The following is a 17,431-nucleotide window of genomic DNA, read 5'->3' on the forward strand; positions in this document are numbered from 1 at the left end:
ATCCAAATGCCTCTCTCTTCTCTTTCACTAACAATTTTACTTCTCCATCCCAACATTCACTACCATTTCTAATCAGCCCACCTCCCACCTTTCTCATGCCACATGTATCTTTTGCACAAGCCATCACTGCTTCCCTAACTACATCCCATTCCTCCCCCACTCCCCTTACGTCATTTGCTCTCACCTTTTGCCATTCTGCACTCAATCTCTCTTGGTACTTCCTTACACAAGTCTCCTTTCCAAGCTCACTTACTCTCACCATTCTCATCTCCCCAACATCCTCTCTTCTTTTCTGAAAACCTCTACAAATCTTCACCTTTGCCTCCACAAGATAGTAATCAGACATCCCTCCAGTTGCCCCTCTCAGCACATAAACATCCAAAAGTCTCTTTTACACGCCTATCAATTAACATGTAATCCAATAATGCCCTCTAGCCATCTCTCCTACTCACACACGTATACTTATGTATATCTCGTTTTAAACAAGGTGGGGGAGGAATGGGATGTATTTAGGGAATCAGTGATGGATTGCGCAAAAGATGCTTGTGGCATGAGAAGAGTGGGAGGTGGGTTGTTTAGAAAGGGTAGTGAGTGGTGGGATGAAGAAGTAAGAGTATTAGTGAAAGAGAAGAGAGAGGCATTTGGACGATGTTTGCAGGGAAAAAATGCAATTGAGTGGGAGAAGTATAAAAGAAAGAGACAGGAGGTCAAGAGAAAGGTGCAAGAGGTGAAAAAAAGGGCAAATGAGAGTTGGGGTGAGAGACTATCAGTAAATTTTAGGGAGAATAAAAAGATGTTCTGGAAGGAGGTAAATAGGGTGCGTAAGACAAGGGAGCAAATGGGAACTTCAGTGAAGGGCGTAAATGGGGAGGTGAAAACAAGTAGCGGTGATGTGAGAAGGAGATGGAATGAGTATTTTGAAGGTTTGTTGAATGTGTCTGATGACAGAGTGGCAGATATAGGGTGTTTTGGTCGAGGTGGTGTGCAAAGTGAGAGGGTTAGGGAAAATGATTTGGTAAACAGAGAAGAGGTAGTAAAAGCTTTGCGGAAGATGAAAGCCGGCAAGGCAGCAGGTTTGGATGGTATTGCAGTGGAATTTATTAAGAAAGGGGGTGACTGTATTGTTGACTGGTTGGTAAGGTTATTTAATGTATGTATGACTCATGGTGAGGTGCCTGAGGATTGGCGGAATGCGTGCATAGTGCCATTGTACAAAGGCAAAGGGGATAAGAGTGAGTGCTCAAATTACAGAGGTATAAGTTTGTTGAGTATTCCTGGTAAATTATATGGGAGGGTATTGATTGAGAGGGTGAAGGCATGTACAGAGCATCAGATTGGGGAAGAGCAGTGCGGTTTCAGAAGTGGTAGAGGATGTGTGGATCAGGTGTTTGCTTTGAAGAATGTATGTGAGAAATACTTAGAAAAGCAAATGGATTTGTATGTAGCATTTATGGATCTGGAGAAGGCATATGATAGAGTTGATAGAGATGCTCTGTGGAAGGTATTAAGAATATATGGTGTGGGAGGAAAGTTGTTAGAAGCAGTGAAAAGTTTTTATCGAGGATGTAAGGCATGTGTACGTGTAGGAAGAGAGGAAAGTGATTGGTTCTCAGTGAATGTAGGTTTGCGGCAGGGGTGTGTGATGTCTCCATGGTTGTTTAATTTGTTTATGGATGGGGTTGTTAGGGAGGTAAATGCAAGAGTCCTGGAAAGAGGGGCAAGTATGAAGTCTGTTGGGGATGAGAGAGCTTGGGAAGTGAGTCAGTTGTTGTTCGCTGATGATACAGCGCTGGTGGCTGATTCATGTGAGAAACTGCAGAAGCTGGTGACTGAGTTTGGTAAAGTGTGTGGAAGAAGAAAGTTGAGAGTAAATGTGAATAAGAGCAAGGTTATTAGGTACAGTAGGGTTGAGGGTCAAGTCAATTGGGAGGTGAGTTTGAATGGAGAAAAACTGGAGGAAGTGAAGTGTTTTAGATATCTGGGAGTGGATCTGTCAGCGGATGGAACCATGGAAGCGGAAGTGGATCATAGGGTGGGGGAGGGGGCGAAAATTTTGGGAGCCTTGAAAAATGTGTGGAAGTCGAGAACATTATCTCGGAAAGCAAAAATGGGTATGTTTGAGGGAATAGTGGTTCCAACAATGTTGTATGGTTGCGAGGCGTGGGCTATGGATAGAGATGTGCGCAGGAGGATGGATGTGCTGGAAATGAGATGTTTGAGGACAATGTGTGGTGTGAGGTGGTTTGATCGAGTAAGTAACGTAAGGGTAAGAGAGATGTGTGGAAATAAAAAGAGCGTGGTTGAGAGAGCAGAAGAGGGTGTTTTGAAATGGTTTGGGCACATGGAGAGAATGAGTGAGGAGAGATTGACCAAGAGGATATATGTGTCGGAGGTGGAGGGAACGAGGAGAAGAGGGAGACCAAATTGGAGGTGGAAAGATGGAGTGAAAAAGATTTTGTGTGATCGGGGCCTGAACATGCAGGAGGGTGAAAGGAGGGCAAGAAATAGAGTGAATTGGTGTCATGTGGTATACAGGGGTTGACGTGCTGTCAGTGGATTGAAGCAAGGCATGTGAAGCGTCTGGGGTAAACCATGGAAAGCTGTGTAGGTATGTATATTTGCGTGTGTGGACGTGTGTATGTACATGTGTATGGGGGGGGGGTTGGGCCATTTCTTTCGTCTGTTTCCTTGCGCTACCTCGCAAACGCGGGAGACAGCGACAAAGTATAAAAAAAAAAAAAAAAAAAAAAAATTCCCAATCACCAGTCCTTTTCCAGCACACAAATCTACAAGTTCTTCACCATTTCCATTTACAACACTGAACACCCCATGTACATCAATTATACCCTAAACTGCCACATTACTCACTTTTGCATTGTAATCACTCATCACTAAAACCTGGTCTTATGCATCAAAGCTGCTAACACACTCACTCAGCTGCTTCTAAAACACTTGCCTCTCATGATCTTTCTTCGCATGACCAGGTGCATAGGCACCAATAATCACCCATCTCTCTCTATCCACTTCAGTTTTACCCATATCAATCTAGAGTTTACTTTCTTATACTCCATCACATATTCCCACAACTCCTGCTTCAGGAGGAGTTGTACTCCCTCCTTTGCTCATGCCCTCTCTCTAACCCTTGACTTTACTCCCAAGACATTCCCAAACCGCTCTTTCCATCTACCCTTGAGCTTCCTTTCACTCAGAGCCAAAACATCCATTCTGGTAAGTGCTCATGAGCTGGCAACTTTGTGCTGCTTCACATCCCTTTAAATCTGAATGTGTTTTTTTTCTGTACCCTTTACAGTTCATTCATCAGTATGAGTGTATACAGCAGGAATCTGTTACATGTGAGGAAGTTTATGCAATTCTGCAAAAGGCATCCATAAATTCATAAATACTTTATTTTCATTTTTCTTCCCCCTTCCCTCCATTCATATGCTGGTTTTAAGAAATATCAATATTATAAAAGAAAGAGGCAGGAGGTCAAGAGAAGGGTGCAAGAGGTGAAAAAGAGGGCAAATGAGAGTTGGGGTGAGAGAGTATCATTAAATTTTAGGGAGAATAAAAAGATGTTTTGGAAGGAGGTAAATAAAGTGCATAAGACAAGGGAACAAATGGGACATCAGTGAAGGGGGTTAATGGGGAGGTGATAACAAGTAGTGGTGATGTGAGAAGATGGAGTGAGTATTTTGAAGGTCTGTTGAATGTGTTTGATGATAGAGTGGCAGATATATGGTGTTTTGGTCGAGGTGGTGTGCAAAGCGAGAGGGTTGGGGAGAATGATTTGGTAAACAGAATACAGGTAGTAAAAGCTTTGCAGAAGATGAAAGCCAGCAAGGCAGCGGGTTTGGATGGTACTGCAGTGGAATTTATTAAAAAAGGGGATGACTGTATTGTTGACTAGTTGGTAAGGTTATCTAATGTATATATGAATCATGGTGAGGTGCCTGAGGATTGGCAGAATGCTTGCATAGTACCATTGTACAAAGGCAAAGGGGATAAAAGTGAGTGCTCAAATTACAGAGGTATAAGTTTGTTGAGAAGGTATTAAGAATGTATGGTGTGGGAGGCAAGTTGTTAGAAGCAGTGAAAAGTTTTTATCGAGGATGTAAGGCATGTGTACGTGTAGGAAGAGAGGAAAGTGATTGGTTCTCAGTGAATGTAGGTTTGCGGCAGGGGTGTGTGATGTCTCCATGGTTGTTTAATTTGTTTATGGATGGGGTTGTTAGGGAGGTGAATGCAAGAGTTTTGGAAAGAGGGGCAAGTATGAAGTCTGTTGTAGATGAGAGAGTTTGGGAAGTGAGTCAGTTGTTGTTCGCTGATGATACAGCGCTGGTGGCTGATTCATGTGAGAAACTGCAGAAGCTGGTGACTGAGTTTGGTAAAGTGTGTGAAAGAAGAAAGTTAAGAGTAAATGTGAATAAGAGCAAGGTTATTAGGTACAGTAGGGTTGAGGGTCAAGTCAATTGGGAGGTGAGTTTGAATGGAGAAAAACTGGAGGAAGTGAAGTGTTTTAGATATCTGGGAGTGGATCTGGCAGCGGATGGAACCATGGAAGCGGAAGTGGATCATAGGGTGGGGGAGGGGGCGAAAATTCTGGGAGCCTTGAAGAATGTGTGGAAGTCGAGAACATTATCTCGGAAAGCAAAAATGGGTATGTTTGAAGGAATAGTGGTTCCAACAATGTTGTATGGTTGTGAGGCGTGGGCTATGGATAGAGTTGTGCGCAGGAGGATGGATGTGCTGGAAATGAGATGTTTGAGGACAATGTGTGGTGTGAGGTGGTTTGACCGAGTAAGTAACGTAAGGGTAAGAGAGATGTGTGGAAATAAAAAGAGCGTGGTTGAGAGAGCAGAAGAGGGTGTTTTGATATGGTTTGGGCACATGGAGAGAATGAGTGAGGAAAGATTGACCAAGAGGATATATGTGTCGGAGGTGGAGGGAACGAGGAGAAGAGGGAGACCAAATTGGAGGTGGAAAGATGGAGTGAAAAAGATTTTGTGTGATCGGGGCCTGAACATGCAGGAGGGTGAAAGGAGGGCAAGGAATAGAGTGAATTGGAGCGATGTGGTATACCGGGGTTGACGTGCTGTCAGTGGATTGAATCAAGGCATGTGAAGCGTCTGGGGTAAACCATGGAAAGCTGTGTAGGTATGTATATTTGCGTGTGTGGACGTATGTATATACATGTGTATGGGGGTGGGTTGGGCCATTTCTTTCGTCTGTTTCCTTGCGCTACCTCGCAAACACGGGAGACAGAAAAAAAAAAAAAAAAAAAAAAAAAAGTTTGTTGAGTATTCCTGGGAAATTATATGGGAGGGTATTGATTGAGAGGGTGAAGGCAGGTACAGACCATCAAATTGGGGAAGGAGCAGTGTGGTTTCAGAAGTGGTAAACAATGTGTGGATCAGGTGTTTGCTTTGAAGAATGTAAGAAATACTTAGAAAAGCAAATGGATTTGTATGTAGCATTTATGGATCTGGAGAAGGCATACAATAGAGTTGATAGAGATGCTCTGTGGAAGGTATTAAGTATATATGGTGTGGGAAGCAAGTTGCTAGAAGTAGTGAAAAGTTTTTATCAAGGTTGTAAGGTATGTGTACGAGTAGGAAGAGAGGAAAGTGATTGGTTCTCAGTGAATGTTGGTTTGTGGCAGGGGTGCTTGATATCTCCAAGGTTGTTCAATTTGTTTATGGATGGGGTTGTTAGGGAGGTGAATGCAAGAGTTTTGGAAAGAGGGACAATTATGCAATCTGTTGTGGATGAGAGAGCTTGGGAAGTGTGTCAGCTGTTGTTTGCTGATGATACAGCACTGGTGGCTGATTTGGGTGAGAAACTTCAGAAGCTGGTGACTGAGTTTGGTAAAGTGTGTGAAAGAAGAAAGCTGAGAGTAAATGTGAATAAGAGCAAGATTATTAGGTACAGTAGGGTTGAGGACAATTCAATTGGGAGGTAAGATTGAATGGAGGAAAACTGGAGGAAGTGAAGATATCTGGGAGTGGATTTGGCAGTGGATGGGACCATGGAAGCGGAAGTAAATCATAGGGTGGAGGGGGCAAAAGTTCTGGGAGCATTGAAGAATGTGTGGAAGTCGAGAACGTTATCTTGGAAAGCAAAAATGGGTATGTTTGAAGGAATAGAGATTCCAACAATTTTATATGGTTGCGAGGTGTGGGCTATAGATAGAGTTGTGTGGAGGAGGGTGGATGTGCTGGAAATGAGATGTTGAGGATGATATATGGTGTGAGGTGGTTTGATCGAGTAAGTAATGAAAGGGTAAGTGAGATGTGTGGTAATAAAAAGAGTGTGGTTGAAAGAGCAGAAGAGGGTGTTTTGAAATGGTTTGGTCACATGGAGAGAATGAGTGAGGAAAGATTGACAAAGAGGATATAAGTGTCAGAGGTGGAGGGAATGAGGAGAAGTGGGAGACCAAATTGGAGGTGGAAAGATGGAGAGAAAAAGATTTTGAGTGAAAGGGAGCTGTGGTTTCGGTGCATTATACATGACAGCTAGAGACTGAGTGTGAACGAATGTGGCCTTTGTTGTCTTTTCCTAGTGCTACCTCACACACATGCTGGAGAAGGGGGTTGTCATTTCATGAGTGGTGGGGTGGCGACAGGAATGAATAAGGGCAGACAATATGAATTATGTACATGTGTATATGTGTATATGTCTGTGTGTGTATATATATATGTATATGTTGAGATGTATAGGTATGTATATGTGTGTGTGTGGACGTGTATGTATATACATGTGTATGTGGGTGGGTTGGGCCATTCTTTCGTCTGTTTCCTTGCGCTGCCTCGCTAACGCGGGAAACAGTGACAAAGTATAATAATAATAATAAATATACAGGTACAACTTGCTTTGATAAAAAAGCGAAAAAATAACGATCATCATTTTCATACTCAACTGGAGATTCAACAGTCCACGGGACCATGAAAATGCAGCTGGACATTGGCTCCAAAAACAAGAGTTTAAAGCCCTATATATATATTTCATTTATATATTTTCCATTGTCACTGTCTCCTGCATTAGCGATGTAGCACAAGGAAACAGACGAAAAAATGGCCCAACCCATCCACATGCACATGTATATACATACACGTCCACACACGCACTTGTACATACCTATACATCTCAACGTATACATATATATACACACACAGACATATACATATATACACATGTACATAATTCATACTGTCTGCCCTTATTCATTCCCATCGCCACCCAGCCACACATGAAATAACCCCCTCCCCCCTCATGTGCACGAGGTAGCGCTAGGAAAAAAACAATAAAGACCACATTCGTTCACACTCAGTCTCTAGCTGTCATGTAATAATGCACTGAAACCACAGCTCCCTTTCCATATCCAGGCCCCACAGAACTTTCCATGGTTTACCCCAGACGCTTCACATGCCCTGGTTCAATCCAGTGACAGCACGTTGACCCCGGTATACCACATCGTTCCAATTCACTCTATTCCTTGCACGCCTTTCACCCTCCTGCATGTTCAGGCCCCGATCACTCAAAATCTTTTTCACTCCATCTTTCCACCTCAAATTTGGTCTCCCACTTCTCCTCGTTCCTTCGACCTCCAACACATATATCCTCTTGGTCAATCTTCCTCACTCATTCTCTCCATGTGACCAAACCATTTCAAAACACCCTCTTCTGCTCTCTCAACCACACTCTTTTTATTACCATGCATCTCTCTTACCCTATTATTACTTACTCAATCAAACCACCTCACACCACATATTGTCCTCAATCGTCTCATTTGCAGCACATCCACCCTCCTCCACACAACTCTATCTTTAGCCCATGCCTTGCAACCATATAACATTGTTGGAACCACTATTCCTTCAAACATACCCATTTTTGCTTTCCGAGATAATGTTCTCAACTTCCACACATTCTTCAAAGCTTCCAGAACTTTCGTCCTCTCCCCCACCCTATGATTCACTTCCGCTTAAATGGTTCCATCTGCTGCCAAATCCACTCCCAGATATCGAAAACACTTCACTTCCTCCAGTTTTTCTCCATTCAGACTTACCTCCCAACCGACTTGTCCCTCAACCCTACTGTACCTAATAGCCTTGTTCTTATTCACATTCACTCTCAGCTTTCTTCTTTCACACACTTTACCAAAGTCTGTCAACAGCTTCTGCAGTTTCTCACATGAATCAGCCACCAGTGCTGTATCATCAGCGAACAACTGACTCACTTCCCAAGCTCTCTTATCCACAAAAGACTGCATACTTGCCCCTCTTTCCAAAACTCTTGCATTCACCTCCCTAACAACACCATCCATAAACAAATTAAACAACCATGGAGACATCACACACCCCTACCACAAACCTACATTCCCAAGCTCTCTCATCCACAACAGACTGCATACTTACCCCTCTTTCCAAAACTCTTGCATTCACCTCCCTAACAACCCCATCCATAAACAAATTAAACAACCATGGAGACATCACACACCCCTACTGCAAACCTACATTCACTGAGAACCAATCACTTTCCTCTCTTCCTACATGTACACATGCCTTACATCCTTGATAAAAACTTTTCACTGCTTCTAACAACTTACCTCCCTCACCATATATTCTTAATACCTTCCATTGAGCATTTCTATCAACTCTATCATATGCCTTCTCCAGATCCATAAATGCTACACACAAATCCATTTGCTTTTCTAAGTATTTCTCACATACATTCTTCAAAGCAAACACCTTATCCACACATCCTCTACCACTTCTGAAACCACACTGCTCTTCCCCAATCTGATGCTCTGTACATGCCTTAACCCTTTCAATCAATACCCTCCCATATAATTTACCACGAATACTCAACAAACTTATGCCTCTGTAATTTGAGCACTCACCTTTGTCCCCTTTGCCTTTGTACAATGGCACTATGCAAGCATTCCGCCAATCCTCAGGCACTTCACCATGAGTCATGCATGCATTAAATAACCTTACCAACCTGTCAACAATACAGTCACCCCCTTTTTTAATAAATTCCACTGCAATACCATCCAAACCCGCTGCCTTGCTGGCTTTCATCTTCCGCAAAGCTTTTACTACCTCTTCTCTGTTTACCAAATCATTCTCCCTAACCCTCTCACTTTGCACACCACCTCAACCAACACACCCTATATCTGCCACTCTTATCATCAAACACATTCAGCAAATCTTCCAAATACTCACGCCATCTCATTCTCACATAACCACTACTTGTTATCACCTACCTATTTGCCACCCTTCATTGAAGTTCCCATTTGTTTCCTTCTCTTACGCACTTTATTTACCTCCTTCCAGAACATCTTTTTATTATACCTAAAACTTAATGATACTCTCTCACCCCAACTCTCATTTGCCCTCTTTTTCACCTCATGCACCTTTCTCTTGACTTTCTGCCTCTTTCTTTTATACATCTCCCACTCATTTGCATTATTTCCCTCCAAAAATCATCCAAATGCCCCTCTCTTCTCTTTCACTAATAAATTTTCTTCTTCATCCCACCACTCACTACCCTTTCTAATCTGCCCACCTCCCACGCTTCTGATGCCACAATCATCTTTTGCGTAAGTCATCACTGCTTCCCTAAATACATCCCATTCCTACCCCACTCCCCTTACCTCCTTTGTTCTCACCTTTTTCCATTCTGTACTCAGTCTCTCCTGGTACTTCCTCACACAAGTCTCCTTCCCAAGCTCACTTACCCTCACCACTTTTTTCACCCCAACATTCTCTCTTCTTTTCTGAAAACCTCTACAAATCTTCACCTTCGCCTCCACAAGATAATGATCAGACATCCCTCCAGTTTCACCTCTCAGCACATTAACATCCAAAAGTCTCTCTTTCGCATGCCTATCAATTAACTCATAATCCAATAATGCTCTCTGGCCATCTCTCCTACTTACATACATATACTTATGTATATCTCTCTTTTTAAACCAGGTATTCCCAATCACCAGTACTTTTTCAGCACATAAATCTACAAGCTCTTCACCATTTCTATTTACAACACTGAACACCCCATGTACACCAATTATTCCCTCAACTGCTACGTAACTCACCTTTACATTCAAATCACCCATCACTATAACCCGGTCTCTTGCATCAAAACTACTAACACACTCACTCAGCTGCTCTGAAAACACTTGCCTCTCATGATCTTTCTTCTCATGCCCAGTTGCATATGCACCAAAGCCCTATATATGGAAATAAAATCTTACTGACCACATACAACACATGCTTAAATAATTACCTATGGTGATGATGCCAAGAACCCTGCGATGTGTCTGGAAGTCCCCCCAGTCATTATTCTCCACAGGGTAATCACGTCGGTAAGTGACCCATACTGGGCGCTGGGACCCATTAGAATCACTTACCTTTACGTGACCTACACGACTAATGCGTTCATATAGCTTATGAAATGACCGGTTCTTTAACTGGGACCCTGAAAAGTAAAGACAAATATTGTAACTGGTAAATAAAGGGAAAAAAATTTGTTTCTGTTTGAGAACAAAAGTACCTCAATTAGAGAGAATGGATTCATTGGTCAAGTTTATTTCTGAGGTGTTTTGCCTCTTTACATATCTACTGATCACAGTCATTCTTTGATGAAAAATGCGTTTCATTAAATGTTAAAATATCATAATCACATAACTTTAATACGATCAGAAAAAAAATATTCTGCATAAAATCTTACTAATTTACCTAAAGGGCATCATATCCTGTCACTAGTGGAAACTGATGAAGACCCCCCTCATGGACTAACAGTGAATGTAATGATTGCACATGATAAAATAAATCAGAATCACAACCCAAGAGCCCATTTTCCTCATGGACTAATAGTGAATGTAATGACTGCACATGATTAAATAAATCAGAATCACAACCAAAGAGCCCATTCATAAAGACAACTATTTTTAGTAAAGGATTTTAACAAATGAAAATAGAAAACTTGCTGTTCAACTCACAGAAATGCTAAAACCCTCATTAATAAAGTTATTAAAATTTTTGAAAGAGAATTAAAGAGATTCATACCAAGAAATGGTTTGGTAAGCAAAAACTGATCTTAAATCTCCCTGGAACATTAACAGATACCCCATTCACTGCAGCTTTTGACAGAATAAGCCCTTAGAAGGCATTGTATATCAACAGATATAAGCATAAATGATGGCATTGCACATCAGTACAAGCATAATTATTCCCACCAGTGTTTGAATTGCACCACCTCTGGGAAGTGCTTACATGGGGTGACACTGATGACCACTGATGGAGATACATCCTGCATCTCAGTCATCCTACATGTTATACTGGCAAGTTGGCAAATTTATTTGCCCACCATTGCAGTAATTTTTGAATAAAATAATCTGTAGAATTGGTGTTCATTTTTTTTTTGGGAGAGAGAGGGGTGAGTATGCAATCTGTTGGGGATGAGAGGGCCTGGGAAGTGAGTCAGTCATTCGCCAATAATACAGCTCTAGTGGCTGATTCATATGTCAGAATCTGCAGAAACTGGTGACTTTGGAAAAGTGTGTGAAAGGAGAAAGTTGAGAGTAAATGTGAATATGAGCAAGGTTATTCACTTCAGTAAGGTTGAGGGACAAGTTAACTGGGATGTAAGTATAAATGGAGAAAAATTGGAGGAAGTGAAGTGTTTTAGAATAAGGGAGAGGACTTAGCAGTGGATGAAACCATGGAAGCAGAAGTGTGTCACAGGGTGGGGGAGGGAGCAGAAGTTCTGGGAGTGATGAAAAACGTGTGGAAGGAAAGAACGTTATCTCGGAGAGCAAAAAAAGAGTAATGTTAAAGGAATAGTAGTTCCAACAATGTGATATGGTTGTGAGGTATGGGCTATAGATAGGATTGTACGGAGGAGGGTGGATGTGTTGGAAATAATATGTTTGAGGACAATATGTGGTGTGAGGTGGTTTGATTGAGTAAGTAATGAAAGGGTAAGAGAGATGAGTGGAAATAAAAAAGAGTGCAGTTGAGAGAGCAGAAGAGGGTGTGTTGAAATGGTCTGGACATATGGAGAGAATGAGTGAGGAAAGACTGACCACAGGTCCCTCTCCACACCTTGGCCCCACAGACCTTTCCATGGTTTACACCAGATGCTTCACATACCCTGGTTCAGTCCAATGACAGCACACTGAACCCAGGATCCCATATTATTTCAATTCACTCTATCCCATGCACATCTTTTACCCTCCTGCATGTTCAGGTCCCAATCACTCAAATCTTTTTCACTCCGTTCTTCCATCTCCAATTTGGTCTCCTTAATCTTGCTTCCTTCACCTCTGACTCATATATCCTTTTTGTCTGCCTTTCCTCACTCATTCTCTCCATATGTTCAAACCATTTCAGATCACCTTCTTCTGCTCTCTAAACCACAGTCTTTTTATTACTGCACATTTCTCTTATCCTTTCATCATTGCTTACTCAATCATATCATGGCACATCACATATTGTCCGAAAACATTAATCCCAAGCACAAATAAATAAAGAAAATAGAATTTTTAGGGTGGCATTTACTTTCCACAACCTTTAGCTACTTTCCTCTTCCTACTTTCCATCTTATACAAATGATCATTTTAATTCACAAACCACTTTATTCCATATGGTGTAAACAGGCGAGAAAAAGTCCTTCATGACAGCCACCTAATACAGCATAAGTCCTAAGCACTGCTGTTTCAATTGAACTGAGTAGTGAGAGTTTTACAATTTGAAGTACCTAAGATAACTTCAAATGCATCCCTTATTCTTCACTGGGAAAAAATCATACATGACATAGTTGCATGGGAACAGTGATTCCAAAATCAATTACTCTGTTCTGGAAAGTAATGAATGCAATTCAACACACGTCTGAACAATATCTGACTGGTTTCTATAAATTCTAAAGTTCTAAAAGCATTCAGAGGCACTTGAATTATGCTATACAATATACAGGTATATATGTTCACTTAACTGTGATTCAAAGGATTCTGAAAATTTACAGTAAAGTAATGAAGTTGTATGAGACTGTAGCCAAAAGTCTCTTGGATCAAAGCGGTATAACCGTCTTTTAAATATCACAAGAGGTAAAATGGGATAAAAAGGTACATGGTGAAGTTCACTTACAGGTAATCATATTCAATAAAATTCAAAGTTTTCCTGACAAAGCATGACCCTACTAAGGATACCATCTTCCTTGGTAATCATGAGTCAGCACAACTGCAATTCTTCCAATATCTATTCATTCTTTTTTGAATTTTTAACACAAACATATTTCTGCAAATTTTGAATGTTTATTGCTGGATTAGGCAAAAACTCTAAGCATGATTACAAATTAAATCATTACCCAGTCTGCTAATAAGTTAACTAGCAATTATGTTAAGTTCATCAAAAAGCTCACCCCACTCTGTCACAAGCTCCCAATCGTCTAGACAGGCAACCAATCAGCCTACAATGCACCCTATGTGACTAGTGCTATCACTTCCAAGTATCCTGTCAGCCTTCTAGACACCCTTTATGACAAATGCCATTACTTACCAATAATTACCTAATTGTAATGTATTGGGACAGAGTTTTACACTCATGGGGTCCCATCTGTAGAATATTCTCTACATTCTATGTATGCTGTCTGTATTAACCATGTTCACAGTCAGTTTGTTCCATTCATCCACCACTCACTCTATGAAAATATTTCTTTATATCCATTCTAATGCACTGCTTATTTAATTTCATGTTATGTCCTCTGGGTGCTTTATCCCTACATCTCTTGAAGATCTGTTCAGTGTCCACATCATTAATCTGTTTTAAAATCTTAAAAGTTGTAATAAGGTCACCCCTCACTCTTCCAAGATGGGTAAATTTAAAGCCATAAGCCTTTCCCCATAACTAAGCTCTCTTAATTCTGGTACCATCTTTGGTCCCCTCCTCTGGATCTCATTTACCAGCTCTTGTACTTCTTTAGGTGCAGTGACCAAACTTGAGGAGCATACTGTAGATTTACATTTATGAAGGATAACAACAGCTCTACTGTTCTCCTAATAACTAGGAACTTTGGCAAAAGGTTAGAAATGATGTCATCTTCCAAGTCCTTCTCACACACAGAATCCTGAACTTATTTCCTGGTAGATTATAATCATATTGAGGCCACCTTCTCCTTTGTCACATTTTTATTACTTTGAATTTGCTCAGCTTTAATTTCATCAACCATGTCTCATACCAACTTTGAATTTGGTTAGGCCTTCCTTGTAAACTGATGCAGCCCTCCTTGCTTCTCATTTCCCTCATGACATTTGCATCTTCTGCAAACAATATTCACAAAGAAACTCATACCTCAAGCAAGTCATTTACATAGATCAGGAAGAGTAATGGTCCCATGGCAGAACCCTGCCACACTCTGCTATTCACCTCAACCCATTTACAAAAGGCTCCTCTATCATGTGTCCTTTGTTCCTTCATACTGAGAAAATCTTCTATCCACAAGAGAAGTCTCCCCTTTATTCCTGCCTGGTGATCCACCTTCTTAATCAGCTTCCCATGTGGTACAGTGTTAAATACTTTTTAGCAGTCCAAATACAAACACTCCATCTAGCCTTCCCTCTTGTCCAGGGCTGAGTTCTGATACGAGATCTGTTACAAGTAACCTCCTTTTCCTAACATTATACTGTCTCTCAGTCAGGTAATTTCTCTTCCATAGAAAGTCATCCATACTCTTTCTAACAATCTTTTCCAGAACCTTGAACATCACAAACTTTAGGGAGACTGATCTGTAGGTCAGCACTTATCCCCAGTCTCCTTTCTTATATACAGTTGTGTCACTTGCTCTCTTCCATTCCCTTGGTACTTTGCCTTTCTCCAGTAACATCTTGAACAGAATTAAAGTGGTTTATCTAACTTATTTGCATGCATCTTGAGCACAAATGGTGAAATTTTATCAGGCCTGGTATGGAACAAGTCCATTTAGTACTCTGTCAATGTCTTTTTTAGATATCTAAATGATTTCCAAAATCTCCTCTCCATTCCATCTCACTGGTATTAGGATATAGTGTCTTCCACTGCAAAAATACTTCTCAACTTATTCAGTTTCCCACATATCCTTATATCATCCTCTACCATTTTTTCTCAGAATTCCTTAGCTTGATTAGTTGCTCCTTAACTGACTCCTAATGAATTTATGGAAAAGTTTTGGATTTTCACCTGCCTTGTCAAAAAAATTCTTTTCAAAGGTTGTTTGATCCTCCTATCTTAACCTGTTATACTCATCATGTGCTCTCTTATATTCTAAATGCTGGCTGGCTGGAGTACCATCTATATAACTGCCACTGCACACCTCTAAGTTCCTTTGCTTTTCAACATCTTTTATAAAACCATTCTTTTTCTTTCTTACTGCTCCCTCTATATTTGAGGTACCCATGTCTCTGATCCTTCATTATAAACTTTACAGAACTTCTCACCACAAACCACAGGTTCCTGGCCACTGAAAGCCATTTCCCCATTCATGTCATCACTAGAATAATTGAGATATGTACAGTTTCTATGATTATATCTCCTCTTTATGCCTTCTCTCACCTCTGCTCTTAATATCACAGAAAATATTCACATAAAATATTCTCAATATCCGTGCTAGAATGCTGGTGTGCTCCATGCCATGTTGGTATGGGAAATATTGTTGTATTCATTCTATAGACTTGAGTCTTCAAGACTCCCTATCACCATGTGAATCTAAATTCCCCCAACCTACATCTTTATAAATGAAATCCCCAATTATCAGTACTTTATGATCTCTGTGAAGTGAGTTTTTCACTGCTCCATGTGCCATCCTAACTGTTCCTTCACTGTTACCATTGTATATTTGTTTTGGACAGTTGGAATTCTTTTGATTACATAATATTAACACTACTATAAATACTACAGTTACTTTTCCCATTATGTAATCATCAGAATGGATAACCTTCCACTATTTCTTGAAACTTCAGGCTGTTTTAATAAATGAGCTAATTCTCCCCCTTCTTCACCTTCTCTTTCCTTTACTGCTATCAAGTACCCCTCTAGGGAACAGGTGAAATCTTATCTCTTTGGTAAGCTTAATTTGCAAAGCTTTAACAATATCAGGTGTACTTTCCCTTGCACAATCCTTGATTTTAGTTTTTTCTTCTAACAACTAAGCCCTCCCCTTATATCAGGCACAATTTGTCTTACACAATCCTTGGATTCCAGTTCTTTTCCACTAACAATCAACCCTTTCCCCTACTATCCCAAGTTCAATTGGGCTGAGCTTAAGTATAAATACTCATCATCCCAAGTTAATTCTGGTTACATATTCTAAAAATCATTATCCCCAGTTGAGGAGCTAATCAGATATGTTTTCTATCATTCCACTTTGCTCACTTCTCCACTTCTTTTTTTTACCACCAGTATGCTGAATGATAAATGAACATGATAGTGATGACAAGGCAGACACACAAATAAAAATAATGCCTCTTCTAATGAGAAGAAAAGTTCCAACTCAGGTAGTCAATCATTTGCAATCACAGCAAAGTGTCTCTTGGAAGAGGTGCAAGCTTCATGTTGACTTTTGCCCTTCCACTATTTTTGATTCTTCATGCTCTTACTTGAACATTCCAGCTGATGCTATGGGATGGACCAAAGTAATCTCTCCCTCTTATTGCACTTGCCAAACCACCTAATCATTTGCTTTTGCAGGTTATAGCACTGTCAATTACACAAATGATGAATGCCAGAATATGTAGCAGTATTTCTAAAATTTCTTTGATACTGCAATTAACTTATTTACACAACAGTAGAAGGGACAAGCAGGTATTCAAAGAAAATGTTGATGGCAGTGTCAGCAAACATACTTGGTACTACTGCAACAACCACATCATCTTGGAACCCCCACATTAAGGAAATAGCCACATCTCCCTTTACGAAACCAGAAGTCCTGTTAAGATGTAAAAATTTCTTTTCCATCTAACAGTTGATCCATTTATAAAAAGGATGTATGGAGTGCTGCTCTTACATCTGGGGTGGTTCTAGGTCGGGTCCTCATTGACCATAGCTGATCGAAGCCACATCTCCCTTTACGAAACCAGAAGTCCTGTTAAGATGTAAAAATTTCTTTTCCATCTAACAGTTGATCCATTTATAAAAAGGATGTATGGAGTGCTGCTCTTACATCTGGGGTGGTTCTAGGTCTGGGTCCTCATTGACATAGCTGAATCGAAAGCTAACTTCAAAACTTGACTCACTTGCCCTAAGCTGAAATGTTAGTTCATTTTCCCTCTTCTATAGGTATTACTTTGGTTTTTGCTCTTGAGAGCTGGCTGTTTTTGTGGCCCCACCACTTGCTAGATGAAGCTATACTCAGCAAGCTGCTGCAACAAATGATTACTGCGTGGCCATTGTTAACTCAA

At 40.7% G+C, this 17,431-nt stretch overlaps 1 protein-coding gene across 5 annotated transcripts in view; it reads right to left on the minus strand.

Annotated features, from left to right (window-relative positions):
- The window catches only part of LOC139750907 (protein brunelleschi-like), a 459,160-nt gene that overhangs the window by 44,152 nt on the left and 397,577 nt on the right, over positions 1-17,431 (minus strand). For all 5 annotated transcript variants that reach the window (XM_071665794.1, XM_071665793.1, XM_071665795.1 and 2 more), the window contains one exon: positions 10,288-10,479. In XM_071665794.1, coding sequence (XP_071521895.1) covers positions 10,288-10,479 — 192 coding nt within the window. The remainder of the gene's footprint in view (positions 1-10,287; positions 10,480-17,431) is intronic.

Source organism: Panulirus ornatus, chromosome 10 (assembly GCF_036320965.1).
Source record: "Panulirus ornatus isolate Po-2019 chromosome 10, ASM3632096v1, whole genome shotgun sequence".
In the NCBI taxonomy this organism is placed as follows: domain Eukaryota; kingdom Metazoa; phylum Arthropoda; class Malacostraca; order Decapoda; family Palinuridae; genus Panulirus; species Panulirus ornatus.